Consider the following 21,477-nt stretch of genomic DNA (forward strand, 5'->3'; position numbering starts at 1 on the left):
CAACTCTGATGCCCACCCCATGGACCGACCCCGTTGGAAAGCCAGCCTGAACACCGCCCAGCAAAGGCCACCCCTGAGGGGCAGACTGGACAAACAGAGCTATGTGGCTGGAGCCGCCCAAATCCTATCAGTAAAATGAGCCAATTAACAAATAGAGCAGCTTATATTTATTGAATGCCTACTGTATTACATTTATTAAATACCTACTGTGTGTCAGGCACTGGGCTGAGTACTTTTCCTCTATCTGACCATTGAATCTTCCGAAGCTCTTAGGCAATCATATCACTGCCATTTTACAGGTGAAGAAACCGAGGCTCAGGTGGATGAACCCCTTGCTCTGAGCCGCAGGGTGGAGGGTAACCAATGGTGGAGCTGGGCTTGGACGGGGGTCGGTCTAACCCTAGAGCCCACGCGCCTAACTACTCGGTGGTGCTACACATCAGGAAAACAAAAACATGCAAAAACAGCAAAGTGTTAGCTATCACAGTAGATTACAGATATGGCCACCAGCCCTGCCTTCCCTGCCGAGCTCTTCCGCAGTGTGACTCTTCCACATCTCCCTGCAGTAGGTGGGGACCTGTCACTGCGCCTTGAATCTGGGCTTGAGCATGCGACTCGGCCAATGGGACAGTTGCAGGGTAGGGGTTGGCAAAGGGCTTGCACTCTGGCGCCTATCCTTTCCTGATGCTCTTGGAAACCCTGTGACCACAGCCAGGTGAACAAGCCTGGGCCCCCATGTGGTGACAGACCTGTGGCCAAGTCATCCGCATTGGCCCCAGCTGACACGGGGTCAACTGCCCAGCTGTGGACAGGGTCAGCCTTGGCCTCGCAGCCCAGCTGCACTGTAAGCCGACTCCAGAAATCAGCCAACCCGGTCCAGCTCAAAAGAACTGCCTTGCTGGCCCGCAGAATCACAAGAAACAGCCACAGTGCATGGTTTGCTGCAAGCCACTAAGTGTTGGGGTGGTTTATTACACGGCAATAACTAACTGATACAATCATAAAACAAAACAAGTAATTATGCAGTGAGAGCAATAAAATGAATAGGTTGGACTAGGGGATCTCTACTACCCCCAAGGGGTGGGGGTCTGTGGTCCCTTCTCCTCAGACTTGGAAGGGAATCCCCCTGCATCTCAACTGTGAGAATCGGGCAGACCAAGTCTCCGGAGGTGGGGCAAGAGGAGTGAGGTGGGGAAGGGAGAAGGAGGAGAGGAGTTTGGAGGTGGAACCCAGCTCCACCAAGCAAAGAACAGGAAGAGAAGGGCGGAGTTTTTAGGGGGCCTATTAAGTTGTTCCCGGAATCAATACACAGGCTGTGTCCCTGAGCCCTGGCGTCAGTCGCTGAGCCCTGGCGTCAGTCGCTGAGCCCTAACCCAGGGCTGCAGGCTCTCTCCTGGGGACCATCTCTAAAGCAAGGGGTGCAATGCCCAGCCCTCTCCCCAACAGGCTACCCCAGGGGACCCACCTGGAAGGCCCCTTCACATGGCACGAGAGTCCCTGGACCATGGCCCCTAGCCCTCTCCAAAGCACCGGTGCTGGCAAGATGCTTTAGGGCAGGGACCCTGAACACAAAGGGTCTAAAAGTACCAACCGAGCACTCAGGGTCTTGATCCAAGTTAGTAAGATCGGAGCCCCCGTGCCGCAGGCATGTGCAATGATGACAGTATAGGGTTTGTCCGACCTCAGATTCACACACTCGTCTAGTGTGTCACAGCTGATGATGCCACCATTCCCATTTTCCTATTGGTATGTTTGTCCGAGTCGGAATACCAAGCCCCATTCCCTAGATGGGAAAACGGAGGCTGGGAGAGATGTGATTTGTCTAAGGTCCCAGAGAAAGCGGACGAGGGTCAAAGCTGGAGGAAAGTGTTTGAGTGACAGCTATGTGCCACCCCTGTATTAACTAAGGCCGGAGATGGGACCACACAGCTCCAGGGGCCCACAGGGCTCTGCCAAGTGAGACCCTTATTTCAAGAATCACCAGAACCCATGGCCGGAGCGGGGAGACCTTTGCCAGAATTCATTTCCCATCAGGTCCCATCTCCACTGGCCCGGGGCTCTCCCAGGAGCTTCTCTGGTCTTGCTGAACCTGTAAGTTCCCCGGGGAACTTGTCTGGGAGCATCACGCTTTGTCCCTCCCCAGGATAATTCCTCTCCTGGGTAAACCAGGACCATAAGCTCAAACATTTTCCAAGGACGGCTCCAAAATAAATTATTTCAGACTTACCAAAGGCTGCTTAATAAATTCCACTCTTCTAGTTTCTTTGGGTATTTTAGAAGCTGATTTATACATACAATATCTCTCTCAAAATGAGACAATCAACACAGGATAAAATTATTGAGTTATGAAAATAGGGGTCAGATAGAGGTGCAGCGCTTTAAATTAAACCAGCAAAATATATCTTTCATACTAAATTGACTCTTTTTGTCTTGGAAATGAATGTTTAATCAGCTAAGACACTGAAGTCGCGGGAGAAGCCTTAAGCATATTTAATTTTGTAAAGGGGCCCGACTCCGCTACTGTCTAGCATTCCTGCCAGCAGCCACACCTTTAACACCGAAGGGCCGACTCCCACGCACGTCAGGAGGCCACGCACGGGACCGGGAGGAATCACCCACCTCTAGGATCAGAGCCCCAGGGGCATGGCAGTAATGCATTAACGAAATGGCTGTCAAGCGCCTTGGCCTCACCCTCCTCTCCAGGGACAATATTCTCACGCATGTCCGTCTGTGCAAACAGCGTCTGCGGCACCCTCTGTGGCACCCTCTGTGCCACCTTTGGCCCTGCAGCTCGGCTGCTCTGGCCCTCAAGCATCTCGTAAAACTGAGAGGTGCATGGTAGGGGATGGAGCTGGACTTGAATTTTTTTTACTTAATAGCTGTATGACATTCATTCATTCATAAAGCACTTCTAGCACCTACTATACGTCAGGCCATCCTTTCCTAAAGGCGCCTCTTCTGGGTGCACATAGCTCCATACATTGATCTTATCAGATCATTTACTACATTTTCAGAAACGGAGTTTTCACCTGTCTCTCTGCCTACATGCACGAGGGGTCTTAAGGGCATCTCGTAGATCCAGGGCTCAGAACACCACCTGGCCTCCAGTAGGTGCTCAGTAAAGCCTGCTGCACAGCTGATCACAGGTAAGTAGAAAAACGGCCCCCTGAAGACATCAGGTCCTGTAAATGTTGCTGTATTGGGGTGGGGGGGGCAGCCTTTGTGGGTGTGATCAAGTTAAGGCTGTTGAGATAAGGAGATTATCCTGAATTGTTCTTAATGCCATCACAAGCATTCTTCTAAGAAAAAAGCATCCTTATAAGAAAGGCAGAGGGAGCCCTGGTTGGGTGGCTCAGTTGATTGGAGTGTCGTTTCACACACCCAAATGTTGTGGGTTCAATTCCCAGTCAGGGCACATACCTAGGTTGCAGGTTCCATCCCCAGACAGGAAGGAAAGGTATGGAAGGAAACCAATTGATGCTTCTCTCTCACACCAATATTTTTTTCTCTCTCTCTCTCTCTCACTCTTTCTCTCCCTCCTTCTCTCTCTAATATCAGTAAAACATATCCTCAGGTGAGGATAAAAAACAAAAAGAGAGAAAAGACAGAGGGAGCTTCCACTGACAGGAGAGAAGGTCACAGCGATGTGAAGACAGGTTAGAACAATGCAGCCACAAGCTTCTCAAAGCCAGAAGCAGCAAGGGACAGACCCGCTGCAGAGGTCCTGAGAGAAGCTCACCCCTCCTGACGCCTTGACCTGGGCCCAGCGATACCGATCTCAGCCTCCAGCCTCCAGAACCGCGAGTCCCCTTCTGGCTGTTTTAAGCCATCAAGTGCGTGGCACTCTGCTAGAGCAGCCGCAGGAAAACGAATACAGTCACCTACCTGCTCTGAGCCCCCTTCTCCTCCTTACAGGAACCCCAGCCGTACTCGGTTTGGGCGGGACCACGTGAGAAAACATCTGTAAGGCCCTCTGCGAGGGGCTTGATTCCTGACAGGCCATGGCACAGATGCCAGCATCACCCTCGGAGCAGTGCACCCCCCCCCCCTACACACACCTGCACCCTGCAGCTCGGGCGAGTTTTACAAATGTGTCTTCATGGTGTCTTTGTGTCTCTTCGCCAGTCCATCCCGGTGGGTGGACATGTTCTTACGTGGCTTCCTAATTGGTCCGGCAGCCCTTCCCCGGATACAGTGTTGTGGCTTATCTTTCATTACATAACAAGGGAATATAAAACTCAATGGGCCCTTGAAAACTCTGCCTAATGGAAGAATTAAAGCAATCTGAATTTGCAAAGCATCTTTAACATGAGCTCATTTTAAAGAAATCTGGAAAATGACTGCAAAGTGCCTATTTGGACCGAGCCCAGCAAAAGCATTTCCTGGGCGGAGAAATCCGGGGGTCATGCTTGATAAACAGAGAGCATCCTTTGTAATTGTCAGAGCTCTTACAACCAGGTGGCCCTACAGAAGTACCTGAGAGCCTCTGCTGCCTGTCCCTTCAGCTAAGTGGCACTGACGGGAAAACACTGCCATTTGGTTACAGTGGGAATTCGTTTCATTACTAAGAATTGTTTGCTCAGTGCCAGACATTTGCGAAGACTTTACATACATTATCTCAGATACATTTCACGGCAAACTGGAGGGAGGTACTGCCACGCTTCCAAGGCGAGGGAACTGAAGTTCGAGAGTGGAGCCAAGATCTAAGGCAGGTCTGTGGGACGCCACAGCCCACACACTCACCGCCGCTCCACCCGGCCGCCACTGGTCCCCAGCACCCAAGGCCTGTGACACTGTGGCCCGGAACCACAGCCACGCTCACCCCGCATTCACAGCCCTGCCCTGGCCCGTGTGAGCACAAATCCCGAACCGGGACAGTCTGGCATGTGGAAGCTTTTGTTAGGGAATCGGCTGGCAAGCAGCTAAGGTGCAAGCATTCCGACAAAGTGGAATGAAAACCATATGGCTGTGCTATCTTTAGTTCTCCTGGAGAGAGAAGAGGAAGCACAGACCCTGTATTATTGATGGGCCCAAAGAAAACTGCTCCTCAAGGAATGGAGCATCAATTTCCATGGAGCTCTTTAGCCAGACCCTGAACATTATAGAATGTGGACCTTGAGTTGGCTTCCTCCCTCCCTCCTTCCTTCTCTCCTTTTATTTCTCACCTGGAATCAAAAAAAAATTGTGATGTAGCTTACAAAAAAATACGTTGAGTATACGGATTTCTTTTCTAAGCAAGAAATTTGGTAGTGATTAAACAACAAATAAATAAAACGCAATCAACATTGTTAGAATACTAACTCTATGCCTGAAGTCCCAACCATCTGCTAGAATTGGGCCACAAGCTGGGCTGTGGACTCCAAGCAGCGCCTTGCAGAGGCAAACGTGACCCACCTGATACCATGTGAGCCTCGTAGGACATCAAGAAAGCAGCACCTCCTTCCCGGTCACAGGTGTGTTTGTGACCCCAGCTGACACAATTGAGGACTGAGTCCTCCTGGACACAGTGACTGGCCAAGCCACGCTTCATCATGGTCCTTCCTGGAAAAGCCAAACTACTGCCCGCCAGAGATGTCGGGGAAGTTATCCCATCTCTCCCTGCTGCTGTGTGGAAATGGAGATGGGATGGGGTCCTAATGACACTGCTGGACTTCCTGGATCCAGCCATGCCTGACGCCCTTTGTCCACATTTGGACATTCCATCTTTTTGTGCTTAAGCTAGCTTGAGTTTGGTTCCCATCACTTAAGAATGAACTCAAGAGTTGTGACTAGTATATAATATTAACTATGAAGAAAAAAAGCAAAAATAAATCATAGTTATTTAGAAGAAGTACTAGAAATCCCTTAAGGAACTTTTTCTATCATACAAAAAATGCTCCGCTGGGTTTCTATAGGTCTTGATTGTTCAGATCAGCCATTTTGCTAAAAACAAATAAATAAATCACATGTCTTTTTAGCATGGGATTCAGGACCCTTATGATCCAGGCTCTGGGAACTGTTTCACCTCCTCTCTCCCTCCTTGGCTCCAGGGCCTTTCTCTCCAGCCCAATGAAAACAAATAAACCACATGGGGTTCCCAAGCTTGACATGCATCCTCCTACCTCCTGCTTTTGCACACGCTGTTCCCCCAGCCTAGAAGGTCCTTCCCTGCCCTCGTCTGCCTGTCCAATTTCTACCTCGCCTGCAAACTTTAACTCAGCAATCACCCCCTCCCCTTCTAGCAGCAACAAGAGATAAGATTTTGAAAATAATACGGTTCTATTTATGTGAAATGTCCAGAATAGGCAAATATATAGAGACAGAAAGTAGATTAGTGGTTGCTCAAGGCTAGGGGTTGTGTGGGGGGGTGGGTACAGATGTTCCTTTTGGGGTGACAAAAAGATTCTAACATGGATTGTGTTGATGGTCACACAACTCTGAGAATACACTAAAAGTACTGAATTGCACACTTTAAATGGGTGAATTGTATGGCTTATGAATTAGATCCAATAAAGCTGTTAAAAACAAAAGCTCAGATGAGATCATACTATTAAAAATAATACTAAACCAAATAACATCAAGATATGATAAACAGAGTGCCTGAAGCAAGCAGTGTGAAGGCAGGAACGTCCCTCCATGCCCACCCCTGTATTCTGCAGACCCCCATGCACATAACCTACTGAGCCCAGACCCTGGGGTCGCACAGAGGGTCCACATCCAGGCATTAACATTCTGCTTCCCTCTCAACCCCCTTCCCTCTTGGGACTGGCAGGAACCATGGCGGGTGACAGGAACTCACCGTGGGCAGCTGGCCTGACAGCAGGTGGCTGTCCTGGGCCAGCATGTTGGACACCATGATGGCTGGGAGATCCATGGCCTGGTAGGAGTAGGCAGGGAGCAGTCCGTTAGGCGTGAGGCTGTGGCACAGTGAGTGGTAGCCGGCTTCGTGGTCTCCCAGGTGCAGGAGGGATGGTTCTGGCAGGTTGGGAGGTGTTATCGGGGGAATCTCATAGTCCTCGTTGCTCTCGTTCTGGCTGTTGTAGGTCTAAAACAGCAAGAGGGCATGCTGTCAAGGGGCAGTGTCTCACGATTGCATGACATGCCAACAGACAGCACCTATAACACAACATCAACAGTGATGACAGATGCTTGGTGAAGGAGAGAAGGGACAATCCCCCTGCAAGGCAGACAGTCAAGATGGCCCCATGACCCGGGCAGACTCCTGCCCCACCCCCAAATGGGCACTTCCTCCTACCAGAGGGTCTGCAAACAAACACCTGCCCTCCCGTAGAGTGGGGCCAGCTTCTGTTCACCTGTTCTCTGTCCTCCTCCCAGTATGGCCCACCGTGAATCCATCACCCCACACCCACCCATCTTACAGGTGGGAGAACTGCTCAGAGCCAAGAGGAAAGTGACCCATCCCGGGCTGGTAGAAAAGCTGGAACTGGAGTTCAAGTATCCTGACTCTCTGCCCGGTGGTTTTCCAGGGCAGCTGGACGACCTTCCCTCATGTGCTCCCTACACCCGGCCCACCGGCTCCTCTCCTGGTCTTTCTCATCTGGTAATTGGTACAGAGATTCTCCCAGGAGCACAGGCTAGGATCCTTTCCGATCCTGATGAGTTCATTTTTCCCACCTCGCTGCTCTGACCAGGATGCTCCATTACAATGTTGAATAGAAATGATGAGCATTTCCTCTACTGGAATTCTCTGCCCCACATGCTCTCATCCTTACTCATCCCTCAGCAATAAGTTTGGTTTAAATGTCTTCTCTGATACTCTCTAGAGTAGGTCAGATCCCACTATACCCTCCCAGGTTCTTCTTAAAAGCAATCATCAACCTTGTAGCTAACTAACTTCTTGTATAATTATTTGCTTAGTGCTTTAATGTTAGTTCTGCCAGGACCACCCTTGTATGTCCTATTTTACAACCTGGCACAAAGTAAGGGCTCAAAGCCAATTGGTTGAATGGATGAATGAGCCAGGTCCTAGGGCAGATGCCATAAGTGTGTGTCCCGGCATGTCACTCAACCTCTGTGACTGAGCTGGAGGCAGGCGGTCCTGTCCCTTCTGTTCAGGAGGCAGTATGGTGCTGAAGGTTGTGAGCCAGAGAGGCTGGGTTTGAATTCTGGCTCTTCTGCGTACTAGCTGTGTGACTTTGGGCACGTCACTTAACCTCTCTGTGCCTGTTTCTTCATATGTGAAAAGAGGGTAATAACAGTACATAGTACAGAACTGCTGTAAAGAGCAAATAAATCAATGCATGCAAATTGTTCAGGACACTGGCACACAGTCAGCACCCTCAGGGTTGGCTGTTACTGCTGTTGTTGTCCCTGCCCAGAGTTTCAGGGTTGTTAAGGAACTTTTGCAAGGACACGGAGCGAGTGAACGGCAGCCCATGCACTCAATATCCTCGTGTGTTTTCCCCAACTCCTCACCACACAGGTCTGTGCACCATGGCTGGGCAGGGGGGGCAGTGTCTGTCTTCAGCTGACCACGGAGATGGGCTGGGGCTGAATTTTCTTAGATAGGACTCAGCCACCAGAGTCACATAACTCGGAAAGCAGAGTCCCAGGAAGCCGCCCCCAGCCCCTGCCCATCCTGCAACAGGACTCTCTTCTCTCATTCCCTCCACAGCCCTTGTATGTGCTTCCCCAGTACCACGACCTCCTGCAATTATTTCTGATTCTTTGCTTACCTTCTGCTGTGTCCCTTCCCCAGACCCCAGGCTCCATGGGGGCAGGGGTTAAGGCTGTGTTGTCACCAGTGCCTGGCACATGGTAGGTGCTCAGTTAGAAGGCGCTGAATGAGCACATGGAATGGGGGAGAGGGCGCAGGCTTTAGGCTTAGGTCTCACCCAGGTGTTTCCACAGCTATTCCCCCTGACAGATCGCGTGTCCCCAAGTGACCTATTGTCCATGTCTGTCAACCGCCACCTTCCTCTCTGCCCGCCAGCACCCAGAACAGGTGCCGGCACGTAGCATGTGTCCAGGGAACACTAAATGACGGCACAAGCCCATTCCTTTCACTTAAAAACCCAAACCTCAACACATTGGAACTGGCCCAATCGACCAGAAGCCTTTTGCAAATATAAACATATGGTGTATCAAAATATTAGAATAACACAATTGTGACAATTCATTTAAGGAGGCAATTAGCACCCTTAAAAATAAGTAAACATGCAAACATGTACATGCCTCCTTTGAATGCAATCAAACCCTAAATGCATGACACCTGAACACCAACCCATCCTGCTGCTAACTCATACTAAGCACCTACTGTGTGCCAGGCACTAGACGCAGCTTTTCCACACACATCGTACATTTAATCTGTATGAGTTCTGCAAAGATGTGACTATTCTCTCCATTTTCTCAGACAAGGAAGACGAAGCTTAGAGAGTGAAGGCGTCACACAGCTAGTAAGTCTTGGGTGGGATTCAAACCCAGGTCTCATGACTCTGAATCCGGCATCTTCCCACACTAGGTCAGAGGCCTCTCCAAGATTCCGATTCCTCACTTCCCCCGAGTAAGAGACGGGGCGCTCACTGGTGCCGAACTTGCTCTCTGGCTCGTGAGAATGTAGAAAGAGATGCCAAGTTGTAGGTGTTCTAGAAGCTAAAACTGGTAGCAAAACCTTACAGGGAAACTTCTGGAAGAGTTGCCTCTTGCTTTGCATCCACTTTCTCCCAAACCCACTCCAATCACATTTTCTCCCCCTCATCCACCAAAGCTGCTCGGCAAGGTCACCAATCACCTCTGTGTTACTTGTCCAACAGTCAGACCTCAGTCCTCACCTGACCACCTTGACCTTCTCAGCGGCATTCGACAGAGTTGGCCACCCCCCTCCTCCTGGAAACAAACTTCTCCACTGGCTTCTGGGACACCACGCTTGTTGACCCTCCTAAACCGAGGCCATTTCTCCTCCATGTCCTTTGTGGTTCCCATCTCCACCCCCGCACTCCCACCTATGAATGAGGACATGTCACAGAGCTTGGACTCCAAACTGCTCTCCTAAACACACTCACTCCTTTGTGGTCTTTGTGACTTTCAGTCCCACCTCTGTGCTGCTGACTCCCTAGCTCATACCTGCAGCCTGAACCTCTCCACTGAGCTGCAGGCTCAATAGTCCACTGCTACCTGACTCCGCTGTTCAGATTTTAATGGACATCTCAGACTTAACGTGCCCCACAGAGAACTTGTCCACCCATGGTCCTCTCTTCCTCAACAAATGGCAAGTCCAGCCTTCTGGTCGCTCAGGCCAAACTCCTTGCAGCTTTGCTGGACTCCCTTCTTCCTCTCACATCCCACACCAATTCTGTCAGGAAATCCTATTGGCTCCATCATCAGAATAAATACAAGATGTGACCACTCTGGTCCAAACCATCATCCTCTTTACCCTGGATGACTGCAGTAGTCTCCTGGCTGGTTTCCCTGCCTGACCCTTGATTGGTCTTTTCTCACTCAGGGGCCAGAATGAGTCCTGTTAAAATGTAAGATCGTGTCCCTCCTCTGCTCACCACCCTCCAGTGGTCCCCTTCTCACTCAGAGTAAGAGCAGGGTCTTTAGAATGGACACAGGGTCCGGTCCCCCCATTCCACCTCTGTGCCTTTCACTTCCTTCCCATCGCCTCCTGCAGTTCTTGTTCAGGCCGCTCTGGCAAACTAGGCATGCTTCTGCCTCTGAGCCTTTGCACTGGCTGTTCCCTCTCTCTAGAACACGCTTCCCTTAAATATCTACACAGCTCACTCCTTCACCCCCTCAGGTCTTAACACCTCCTTCTCACTGATGTCTATGCTCACTGCTCAATTTAAAATCGCAAACCACCTGTCATGCTCTATTGTTTCCTTTTAATCAATTGTCATCTTCTAACATGCAATAGATTTTGTCTATTTATTGTGCTTATTGATTATTACCCTTCTCACCCCACTAGAACGTCCGCTCCATTCAGGAGGAGATTGCCATATGGTTTGTTCCCTGCTATTATCTCCAGTTTCTTGCTGGCATGTACCAAGAGCTCAAACTAGTATTTGTTGAATGAATGAATGAATGAATGAATGAATGAACAAACGAACGAGTGAACAAACGATTTACTTTCTAAACGCCAGGAGAAATAGTGGTAAGACAATGAATGGACTGGCAGCCCATGAAGACCCCCCCTTCTAGGAGAGGGCTTACTTTGGACTCTGACCCCAGGGTGAGGCACAGATTGAATCAGTCTAGCCTTCTTCCCTTCGTGGAACTGGGGCATGAACATCCATAACTGACTCTCCTTTGTGGGGAGTGAGTTGCGGGGAGGAGGCATGGAGGCAAATGGCAGAGCCAGGAGGGGGGTGGTTACCAACACACAAGGAGGCAGATCTCCTACCAGACATGGGTTATGAGGCTGCTAGAATCTTGTTCCTCAATTCCTCCTTTCAAGCTTCTCTTTCCCAATCAACTAAGGGATGGGAATTCAGAGCGAAGCGTCATGGCTGGGATAGAAGGGGAATCCAGAAGGAGGCTGGGAGGCTTTTATTCCTGCACCAACCCAGGAAGGGAAGAATGCTGGACTGATTCAAATGGCCTCTGGCTTTCCCTCTGGGTCAGAGAAGGGTATGCCTTCTCCTGGAATTCCTACGAGGAAGGGTGTTAATAAAATACTGAAGGCAATGACCCCTCAAGTCAGGGGAGTAAATGGGCAAAGGGGAGCCCTCTCCCTGTTCCTTGAGGAGGTAGTGGAGAGGAAGAATTATAAGTACATCCAATGGACCAGAAGCCTGTTGCAGAGATAAGCTTATGTTCCATGGGATTATCAGAATACATTCATACACTTACCACAAAAAAATAAAATGACATAGGAATTGAAAAGTCAACCATAGGCAGTAAAAAAATAGACACATTCTTTTGCATAATCCCTTCTGAAACAAATACACAAAGCTTGACCCTCAAGGATAGAAAATAAACCCAAGAGATTTCTAGAGGTGGTGAGCTGTAAAACCCGCTACAATTTACACCAATTCAAAAAAGCTGTTCCTAAGGTGACCGCAGGATTTAATGTGACAATTTTATAAGGATTCCTAAAGTAGAAGAGGTGTAGGATTACACATTTAATGATGATCACAAACTAAAAATCTAGAGGATTTCTGCTAGAAGCAGTGCCTTTCTGAAAGGAGGAAATTACAGATACTGATCAGTTATTTATGTTGCAAGGAAAATATAAGTTTAAATACATTTGTTATAATTTCTTAAAATTTATTAAGGTAAAATTTACATAAAATAAAATTTCCCATTTTAAAGTGGTCACTTCAGCAGCATTTAATACATTCATAATATTTTATAATCATTACCTCTATCTAATTCCGAAACGCTCCCTTTTCCCAAAAGGAAGCCCTACACCCTAAGCAATTTCTCCCTATTCCCCTGGCCCCCCAACCCCTGGGAACCACCAATCTGCATTCTGTTTCTGTGAAGTCACCTGTTCTGGATAGTTCACCTATTCTGGATCTTATATGGAACCATACAACATGTGACCTTTTAGGTCTGGCTTCTTTCACTTAGCACAGTGTTTTCAAGGCTCACCCACAGTGTGGCATGCACCAGTACTTCCTTACTTTTTATGGCGAAGTAATATTCCATTGTATGCATATACCACACTTTGTGTATCCACTCATCCACTCATGGACATCTGAGGTCTTTCCGTCTTTTGGCTACTGTGAATAGCGCTGCCTGGAACAAGTATATACATATATTCGTTTGAGCCCCTGTTTTCCATGCTTTTGGGTGTATAACTAGGAGTGGACTTGCTGGGTCATATTGCAATTGTATGTTTAACTTTTGGAGGAACCATCTAACTTTTCACATTCCCACCAGCAATGAAATGTGTGAGGGTTCCAATTTCTCCACATCCTCACAGCCAATACTTAGATTCCACTGTTTTCATTTTAGCCACCCTCGTGGATATGAGGTGGTAGCTTATTGTGGCTTTGATCTGTATTTCCGTAATGATTAATAATGTTGAGTATCTTTTCGTGTGTGTCTTGGCCATCTGCATATCTTCTTTGGAGAAATATATATTTAAGACTTTTGCCCATTTTTAAATTCGGTTGTCTGTCTTTCTGTTGTGTTGTAAGAGTTCTTTATATATTAGAGATACTAGACCCTTATAAGATACAGAATTTGCAAGTATGTTTCTCCCATCCTGTAGGTTGCCTTTTTACTTTTGATAATGTCCTTTAATGTACAAAAGTCCAGTTCACTTGTTTTTTTCTTTCATTGTTCATGCTTTTGATGCCATATTGAAGATCCATAAGCAGATCCAAGGTCATGAGGAATTACCCCTATATCTTCTTCTAAGAATTTTGTGATTTTTGCCCTGAGACTTAGGTCATGGACCCATTTTTAATAAACTTTTGACCGTGGCATGAGGTAGAGCCCAACTTCATTATTTTGCCTGTGGCTATCCAGTTGTGCCAGCACTATTGATGTAGTAAAGAAACTGTTCTTTTTCTTTTGGATGGTCTTGGCACCCTGGTTGAAAATTAATTGGCCATAGATGTAGGGATTTATTTCTGGACCCTCAGTTCTGTTTCATTGCTCTGTCCGTCTTTCCTTATGCCCCGCCCACACTGTTTGGACTACTGTAGCTCTGCAGAAATTCCAAAGTGTGAGCCATCCAACTTTGCTCTTCTTTTCCAAGATTGTTGTAGCTATTCAGGGCCCCTGACAATTTCATGAGTTTGAGCACCAGCTATTCCATTTCTGCCCCTAAAGGCTGGTGGAAATTTGGTGGGAATTGCATTGAATCTATAGATCACTTGGGTAGTATTACCATCTTACCAGCAGTAGATCTTTCAATCAACAAACACAGGATGTCTTTCTATTTATTTAGGTCTTCTTTAATTTATTTTAGCGATGTTTTGTGGTTTTCAGTGTTCAAGTCTTTTACCTTGTTGGTCAAATTTATCCTGACATACTTTATTCTTTGGATGCCATTAGGTACATGGAATTGTCTTCTTAGTTTCCTTTTGGGACTATTCATTGCTGGTGTATAGTAACACGACTGATTTTTGTGGATTGATCGTATATCCTGAAACTTTGCTGAATTTTTTTTTACTAGCTATTTACTAAAATTTTAAGGAAAAGCAGAAATCACACACCATTGGAGGAACAAAGAAAAGGGGAAAAAATAGACCTAATCAATCTAACAAAAATCTGAAAAGAAAAAAAACAGGAATGAACTATGAAGCAAAATAATAAATAACCTTCATAAAATGAGAGTACTAATACTAAATACTAGTGACCACAAAACATTAATAATTTTAATTCCCTTTTTATAAGGTAAAAATTCATATTTTCATTAAAATAAATGAATCTAGCACATGACATTTATAATAGCCATGCCTAAAATAAAATGATGCAAAAGGTTAAAAATTAGGAAATATATCAGGCAAATAAAAAGCAAAAGTGGAAATTTTAATAACAAATTAAGTACATTTCAGGGCATAAAAGCATTAAAGAGACCAAGAGGAATACTTATTTTGATAAATGATACAATTCACTAAGAAGAACTGACAGACATAGTTTTTCTGTAGACTGATAAACCACAGGAATATAAAATGTAAAAAACTATTAGAAGTACAAAGAGAATTTAACAAAACCATAAACACAAGACACTAACATATCTCTGCAAAAAGGGACAAATTAATCAGATAAAAATGAGTAAGGACAGAAGAGTTGAATAACACAATTTACCTTCTTGATTTGTCCCAATACATAAAGAATATACATTCTTTCCCAATGCGCACAGAACACTTAAAACACATGAATATGAACTAGATACACCGATCATCTCAAACTTTCCATAGGGTTGAAATGATGGGGACCACACTCTGGGATCTACATGTACTAGCCTAGTTTTTAACAAAAAACAAAGGAGGCAGAGAATGGAAGGAACAGCAGAAAGTCGAGGCAGACATTTCTAAATACTTAGGAGCTCTAAGCAATCTTCTAAATAAGTTTTGGCTTAAAGAGGAAATCACAACTGAAATTACTGGCAATGAAGGCAAAGCCTGGCGGAACCTGTGAGAGGTGGATAATGGAAAATGTACAGCTTTTTACCTAAACACGTTTCTTAGGAGACAAGAAATACAAAATAAATGAGCTCAGCGCTCAAGAAGCTAGAAATAGAATAACAAAATAACCCAAAAGTCAGTAGAAGAAAGAGTAATACAACGGGAAACACATTTTAGATAATATAAGGAAGAGCTATTTTTTTTGAAAAGTCTAACAAAATAATAAACCACTAAGCAGAGAAAAAAAGCAGATACTTAAAAGGAATGAAAAATATATTGCTTCTTTAAAAGCCATTGACAATTCCTTTGTAACACAGTATAGGCTAGTTTGCATAAATGTTTATTATTTCCAGCTAAATTCTGTTGTTTAAATCTTCTAAATGACTTAGTTTTCTTTTTCTGCTCCATCCGTTTGTTTCTGAGAGAGGTATGTTAAAAATTTCCCCCACAACTGGGGTTTTATCAATTTTTTCTTGTATTTCTGTCCGGGTTTATTATTTTTTGCTTCATAAACAATATTTCAGACCTGTGTTGTTAAGTATTTACAAACTAATGACTATCATATCTTCTTGGGGAAAGGTACCTTACGTGAGTTGATGGTTTCCTACTTTATCCCCAGTAATGGTTACTACAATGACCGCTGCCGTTGACTCCTGGACTATCCATTTCTATCACCCACCCCAACGCGGTAGGAGGAGAAAAGCAGGGGATTCACTGAGAGGGAACTAGAAGAGGGAGATTAGACTTTGCTCCCATCCTGGTCCCCCACCTTCAAGCCAAGTGAGAAGGCCCAGGGGCCCAGCTTGTTGGGTCTCTGAGTACAGCGCCAAAGGAGAAGTTGCACCTCACTCCCTGGGCAAAAGCCTGGTGACAAAGAGCTCTCAGGAGAAGCCAACCTGTGTCCCCAGAGTTGAGAGGGTTAGGAGGATGCTGTCACCGGGAGGTTTTGGATACCTGGAAGGATGGGTGGGAGGATACCTGGAGCTGCTTGAAATGAAGTAATTAAGAGAATGGAGTGGGGGGGTGGGTAGAGAGGGAGAGTGGGAGGGAGAGCACACGCAATCTGCACGTACGTGGGTTGTCAAGCAAGGGCATGTGAGTGGCTGGAGGGCAACTGACCTTGAAGGAAGGCAGCCAGCTGAAGGCATCTAAAGGGTCCCACCCAAGACAGTAGTAGCCTGATGGGTAGAGAGCCTCAGCAGGAAGAGATGCAAAAACAAGGAGAGAAGCCCTGACCATCTGAAGCCAGGCGAGCTCTACCACGCTATTCGCACCCATCAGTCCTCGTCAGCCCAGGACAGTCCTGGTTTTTTGCCTCTTATCCTGGGCAATTTTTTTTTTCTTGACAAATAATGAATAAAGAACATTTAATTAACATTTTCTTCTAGTTCTAGACCAGGTGAAAAAGGATAATATTGATTTTTTAATATTTGGAATATATTTTTTACAAAAAATATTTAAATGCACTCACATTTTGTGGGTGCTTTAGAAAGTATAGTGATTATTTTACAGCTCTTTATTTTAAACGGTGAATTTATCTCGATCTCGAATCTCTTTACCGTTAATTTGTGAAAGCATTTGTTTTGTGTGGGTTTTTCATGGCCTGCCCTAGAACATAGGTACTTTGTTCTTTTTTATTATCTCTCTTGTTTTTTAATTCTCACCCAAGGATATGTTTTTATTTATTTGTTTTTTAGATTTTATTTATTTATTTTTAGAGAGAGGGGAGGGAGGGAGAAAGAGAGGGAGAGAAACATCGAAGTGTGAGAGAAACATCAACTGGCTGTCTCTTGTGGGCCCCCAACTGGGGACCTGGCCTGCAACCCAGGCATGTACCCTGACTGGGAATCGAACCATTGACCTTTTGGTTCACAGGCCGACACTGAATCCACTGAACCACACCAGCCAAGGCTTGATTTTTTTAAATTGTTGTTCTATTACAGTTGTCCCAATTTTCCCCTGTTGCAGTTTTTAATAGTGCTCCAAAATCATGCTGGTTTGGGCAGTAAGTGTTATGGCCTCCCTACAACCTACCATTTGAACATGTAAAACCCACGCCCTATAAGAACATCTCAGTGAAAGAACCCTCTTTCAATGCAGCGTTCCCTGACTCTGTTTCAAAACAAGGACAATGGCGCCTTATCCAACCTGAAACCCGCTCCCTGGAGCAGGGCGCCCAGTGCTGCAACTGACTAGGGGCACGGTGATTTTGCACATTCAGCGGGGAATGAAATGCAATTTTGTTGGGCTTGCCTCTATCCATAATGACCACGTCAAATTAATCGTCTTGGATAATACCCCTGTGTTGCCCGTCCCAGAGATCTGTTTAACAGAATCTTTCTGACTCGCCTCTCACTGCGCACCAGCTCTGGAGTCTTGCTCTACCCGGAAAATCAGTGCAATTATGCCTTCTTGTCGGGCTATCATTTTTCTGGACTAAAAAATGCTTCTTTACAAAAATAAAAAAATGAAAGTCCATAACCTACATAAGTGAAACAGGAGTGAAAAAGCCACACTGTGAAAAATTACATATGGATACTGGAGGAGGTGGGGGTGGGGAATGTAATACCTTGTGAGGCCTTTATTTACAGGCAGAATCTTCCAGCTGTGGCAGGAGGGGTGGAGGAGGGCGTGTTCCACCCTCCCAGTGCTGAGCGGACCCTGGCAGGCTTGGATCAGAGCAGAAAGAGGCACTCTAATGGCCAGACAGTCCCATTAGACACGCGTTTTGTTTTCTAAAACTGTATCTGGGACAAACACGATAATCCCCGTGTGTTCTTGCTCAGAAAATAATTGGAGTCGCTGTAAGGTTCAGGCAGCTTTCTCGACTGATACACCGTGGAGCAGGGAGGTCTAGAAAAACGAGCGATCGGTGGCTGGTTTCCTTCTTCAGGAGGAAGCAATATCCACAGAATGGACGAACAAAGCCAGGGGTAACTTGGGGCCGCAGCATTTGAGGGAGGGGGAGGCCTGAGCATCAGGCAGGGCCCTGTTTTACAGACAACGAAGCTCCCTTTTCCAACTGCCTCTCCGTCACTTTCCCTTAGATGTACTAGAGGAGAGGTCAGCAAACTTTTTCTGCAAAGGTCCAAATAATAAATCTTTTTGGCTTTGTGGGCTATACAGTGTCTTTCACAACTATTCAGCTGTACCTTATAGCATGAAAGTAGCCATAGACAACATTTAAACCAGCAAATGTCGCTGTGTTCCAGTAAAGCTTTATTTGCAAACAAGTAGAGGGCCAGAGTTGGCCTATGGGCCATAGCTTGCTGCTCCCTGCCCTAAGGGTGGTTTTCCCTCCCCGTAGAACTTTCATCATCTAACATGTAACATACCTGATTTTAAAAATACACTTATTGCCTGTTCCCTTCACCAGAATATAAATTCACTGTTTGGTCACTGATTATCCCAAGGGCCAAAGACAGTGACTTGCCCAGAATGGGCCCTCAATAAACATTGGCTAAATGAAACAATACGGGAATGAACAAGAATACAGGTTTTGTCCCCAGCACCCAGAGCACTGCCCAGCGCACAGTGGGTGCTCAGAAAGTATTTTTGAATGAACGAATGTACAGGCGAATTTACTGATGGCTGCTGGGGCGCAGGGCCAGGTGGGCTTTGTGCCACCTTCCCTGGAAGCTCTAAGAAGTCGGTGAAGCGGTGATGTGGGTTTCCCCTCAGAGATGCTGCTCGGTATGGACAAATTCTAACTTGACCCCGGAGGGTCTCCCGGTTCCCTGTCCTCCTCATGGAAGTCATCTCCCCATGAAGGCTGGCATCCCAGCTCTGCCCCTGGCAGGCTGTGTGACATTGGGAAAGTCACTGCCACTCTCTGGGCCTCAGTTATACCACCTGGGAAAAGAAGGAGTTGGACCAAGGGATTTTTAATTCATCCCCAGTGGCCTGTGCCTCTGGTTTTCAGGTAAACAGACATGAGGCAGCAGTGATTTTAAAAGCATTTTAAAGTGATGAGTAGGCTCTCCAGTTGTTTCCGTGTTAAAATAGCTTCTGGGACAAAAATTATGCCTATTTGCAGCTTTTTTTTCTTTTGCATTTCCACCTTTTGAAAATGATAGAAGTGGCATCGCCTAAAAATATGCCAAGCCAGCTGCCTGGGGACGAAGGCACTGAAGTTCTCAGAGACCGGCTTTCATGAGGGCATGGGGGTCTGGGACTCCAGGCTGGGCAGGGAAAGACCCCAGTTTGCGCTGCTCCAGGCTCACTGCCTGGTTTGGACCCTTCCAAGGCTCGCTGCCTTCAGAGGGGGGGTTCTAGTATCTGTCTGGCAACTGAGGCTTCCTGGGCCAGATCCTGCGATGTCGCCTGACACCAGGCACAGTGAGCCCACTGCAGCCCCCAGACACTGCCTGCTCTGGTGCCCTTGGGTTTGCTGGACCCCCAGGGGACACCCGCTCATCCTCAGGACTGCCACCACACTGAACTGCCTTCCCAGGTGGCAGCACCGAGGACTGGGCCCAGGACTCTGAGCCTGCTCTGAGCAGAATGGAGCAAAGCCTCCTCCTACAGCCTGGACCCCGTGACCCGATCAACATGGCCCTGGAAGTTCCATCAGGAGATGGCAGCCCAGATGCCACGCGTCCCTAAGGTTTACTGATCCCCCTCCGCAAGCCTGGCTTGTGCTGCCCCGCTTCTGGCAGCTTTGTTCAAACAATGACAGCATCGAGGATTTATATAGCGCTCTCCACGTGCTAGGGACACCCCTGCCTTATGTATGTTTCAACATGGCTCTATGAGGCAGGTGCTATTGTGATACCATTTCATGGAGGAAGAAACAGAGGCACTAAGATATGAAACTTGCTGAAAGTCGCCCAGCGAGGAAGGGATAGAGCCAGGATTCCCACTCCAAGTCTACCTCGGGGGATGTGAATCCTGCCAACAGCCCCCATGTGAGCTAGGAAGCAAGTCCTCCGTCAGGCAAGCTGCAGATCAGACCACGGCCCCGATGAACACACTGACCGCAGCCTCTCCAGGCAGCTTGAGCCCGAAGCTCCCAGCTACGCCATGCCTGGATTCCGGACCCACAGGGACCACAGGATAATTAACACATGTAGTTTCTAAATTAAAAGTCTACTCATGAACTGGCACTCCTGATGTAAGGATGATGTGACTCTGCCTGTTTAGGACCGGGAGGGGCTGGGCTTCTGGTGTGCAGCGCTGAGTTTCTGCATTGTTCTGTCTCCCCTCGCAGCGCCGGGCGGCCTCCGCTCCTGTTCTCTGACTGCCTCCCCGTAGTGGTCCTCTGGCTGGCATCTGCCTGCGCCCCGCCCGCCTTCTGAACCCCTTGAGCATGGAGCCTGGCTCCTCTCAATGCTTAGGGGGGGCTGTATCCCTTGGGCCATGCTGCTGTCTGCAAGTGCGCACAAACCACCCGGGGTCCTTGTTAAACTGCACGTTCTGACTTCAGAGGTCAGGGGGCGGCCCGAGATGCTACATGTCCAACACGCTCCAGGCGATGCTGCTGGTCCATGGGTCACACTGCGGCCAGCCAGTCCTCTGGTCTTAAAAGCATAGACTTTGACCCAGACAGGCCAGGGGTCAGGTTCCACTTCTGTCCCAGCCCAGCTAGAAATCCTTGACCTCTGCGAGGCGAAAAGACTTACCCAAAGTCACATAATAAATTGGCTACCTGGAGCCACAAACAGAACTGTATGTTCTGACTTTCAGTTCAGAGTCGTGAAGTTGCAGCTAAATCCACCCCGAGTTCTGGGCCTGGACCCATCTGTTTGGGTGTGTATACATGTATATCCTGCATATGTCTATACTTGTGAATGGAGGTGTCTGCAGAGAGTGCAAACTCGTCTGAACAAACGTGTGTGCGAATGTGTCTAAATGTTGGCGCGTGTGCCAGCGGATTTGTGCGAGCTGGTCGTTCATTCATTCGCTCCCTCCCTCCCTCGCCAGGTGCGAACTCAGCTCCCACTACGTGCCAGGTCCCTGCTCCCATGAAACCAACAGTCTAGGAGGGAGAAGCTTTTAAAAACAAACACAAAAATCTCACCTCTGTGTGTGTGTGTGTAGCTCACAACGGCCCTGACACCCCGGCGCTATCATCATCTCCATTTCCCCGAGGGAACCAAAGTTGTCCAGAGTCACTCAACGATGCTCACAAGCGAGAAGATGCACATCAGCAGGCACGCCTGCACAAGCAGGACGTACACATGTGCTCATACTTGTGCAGGAACGTGCTGTGTACAAGTGTGTGCCTGTGTGTGCCTGGGGGCACTTTCTCACAGACATCTTCAAATATTCCATAATCAAGACGTCCCGGCACCACAGCACCGTGTCACCAACACACGCATGCACACACACTTTTATGTTAGGTGTTCGTGGTTTCAAACCTTCCCCAAAGCTCTGTGTACAGAGAATGGGAGTGAAGGTTGGAGCCTGCAGCGCTGGGCGAACCCAGGGAAGTCCATACCACCTGCTTCCC

General features: G+C 47.4%; 1 protein-coding gene across 4 annotated transcripts in view; it reads right to left on the reverse strand.

Moving 5' to 3' along the window:
* The window catches only part of TOX2 (TOX high mobility group box family member 2), a 107,041-nt gene that overhangs the window by 26,438 nt on the left and 59,126 nt on the right, over positions 1-21,477 (reverse strand). For all 4 annotated transcript variants that reach the window (XM_053926880.1, XM_045195012.3, XM_024559585.4 and 1 more), the window contains one exon: positions 6,779-7,024. In XM_053926880.1, the coding sequence (XP_053782855.1) occupies positions 6,779-7,024 (246 nt within the window). The remainder of the gene's footprint in view (positions 1-6,778; positions 7,025-21,477) is intronic.

The sequence above is a fragment of the Desmodus rotundus genome, chromosome 6, assembly GCF_022682495.2.
Source record: "Desmodus rotundus isolate HL8 chromosome 6, HLdesRot8A.1, whole genome shotgun sequence".
NCBI classification, from domain to species: Eukaryota; Metazoa; Chordata; class Mammalia; order Chiroptera; family Phyllostomidae; genus Desmodus; species Desmodus rotundus.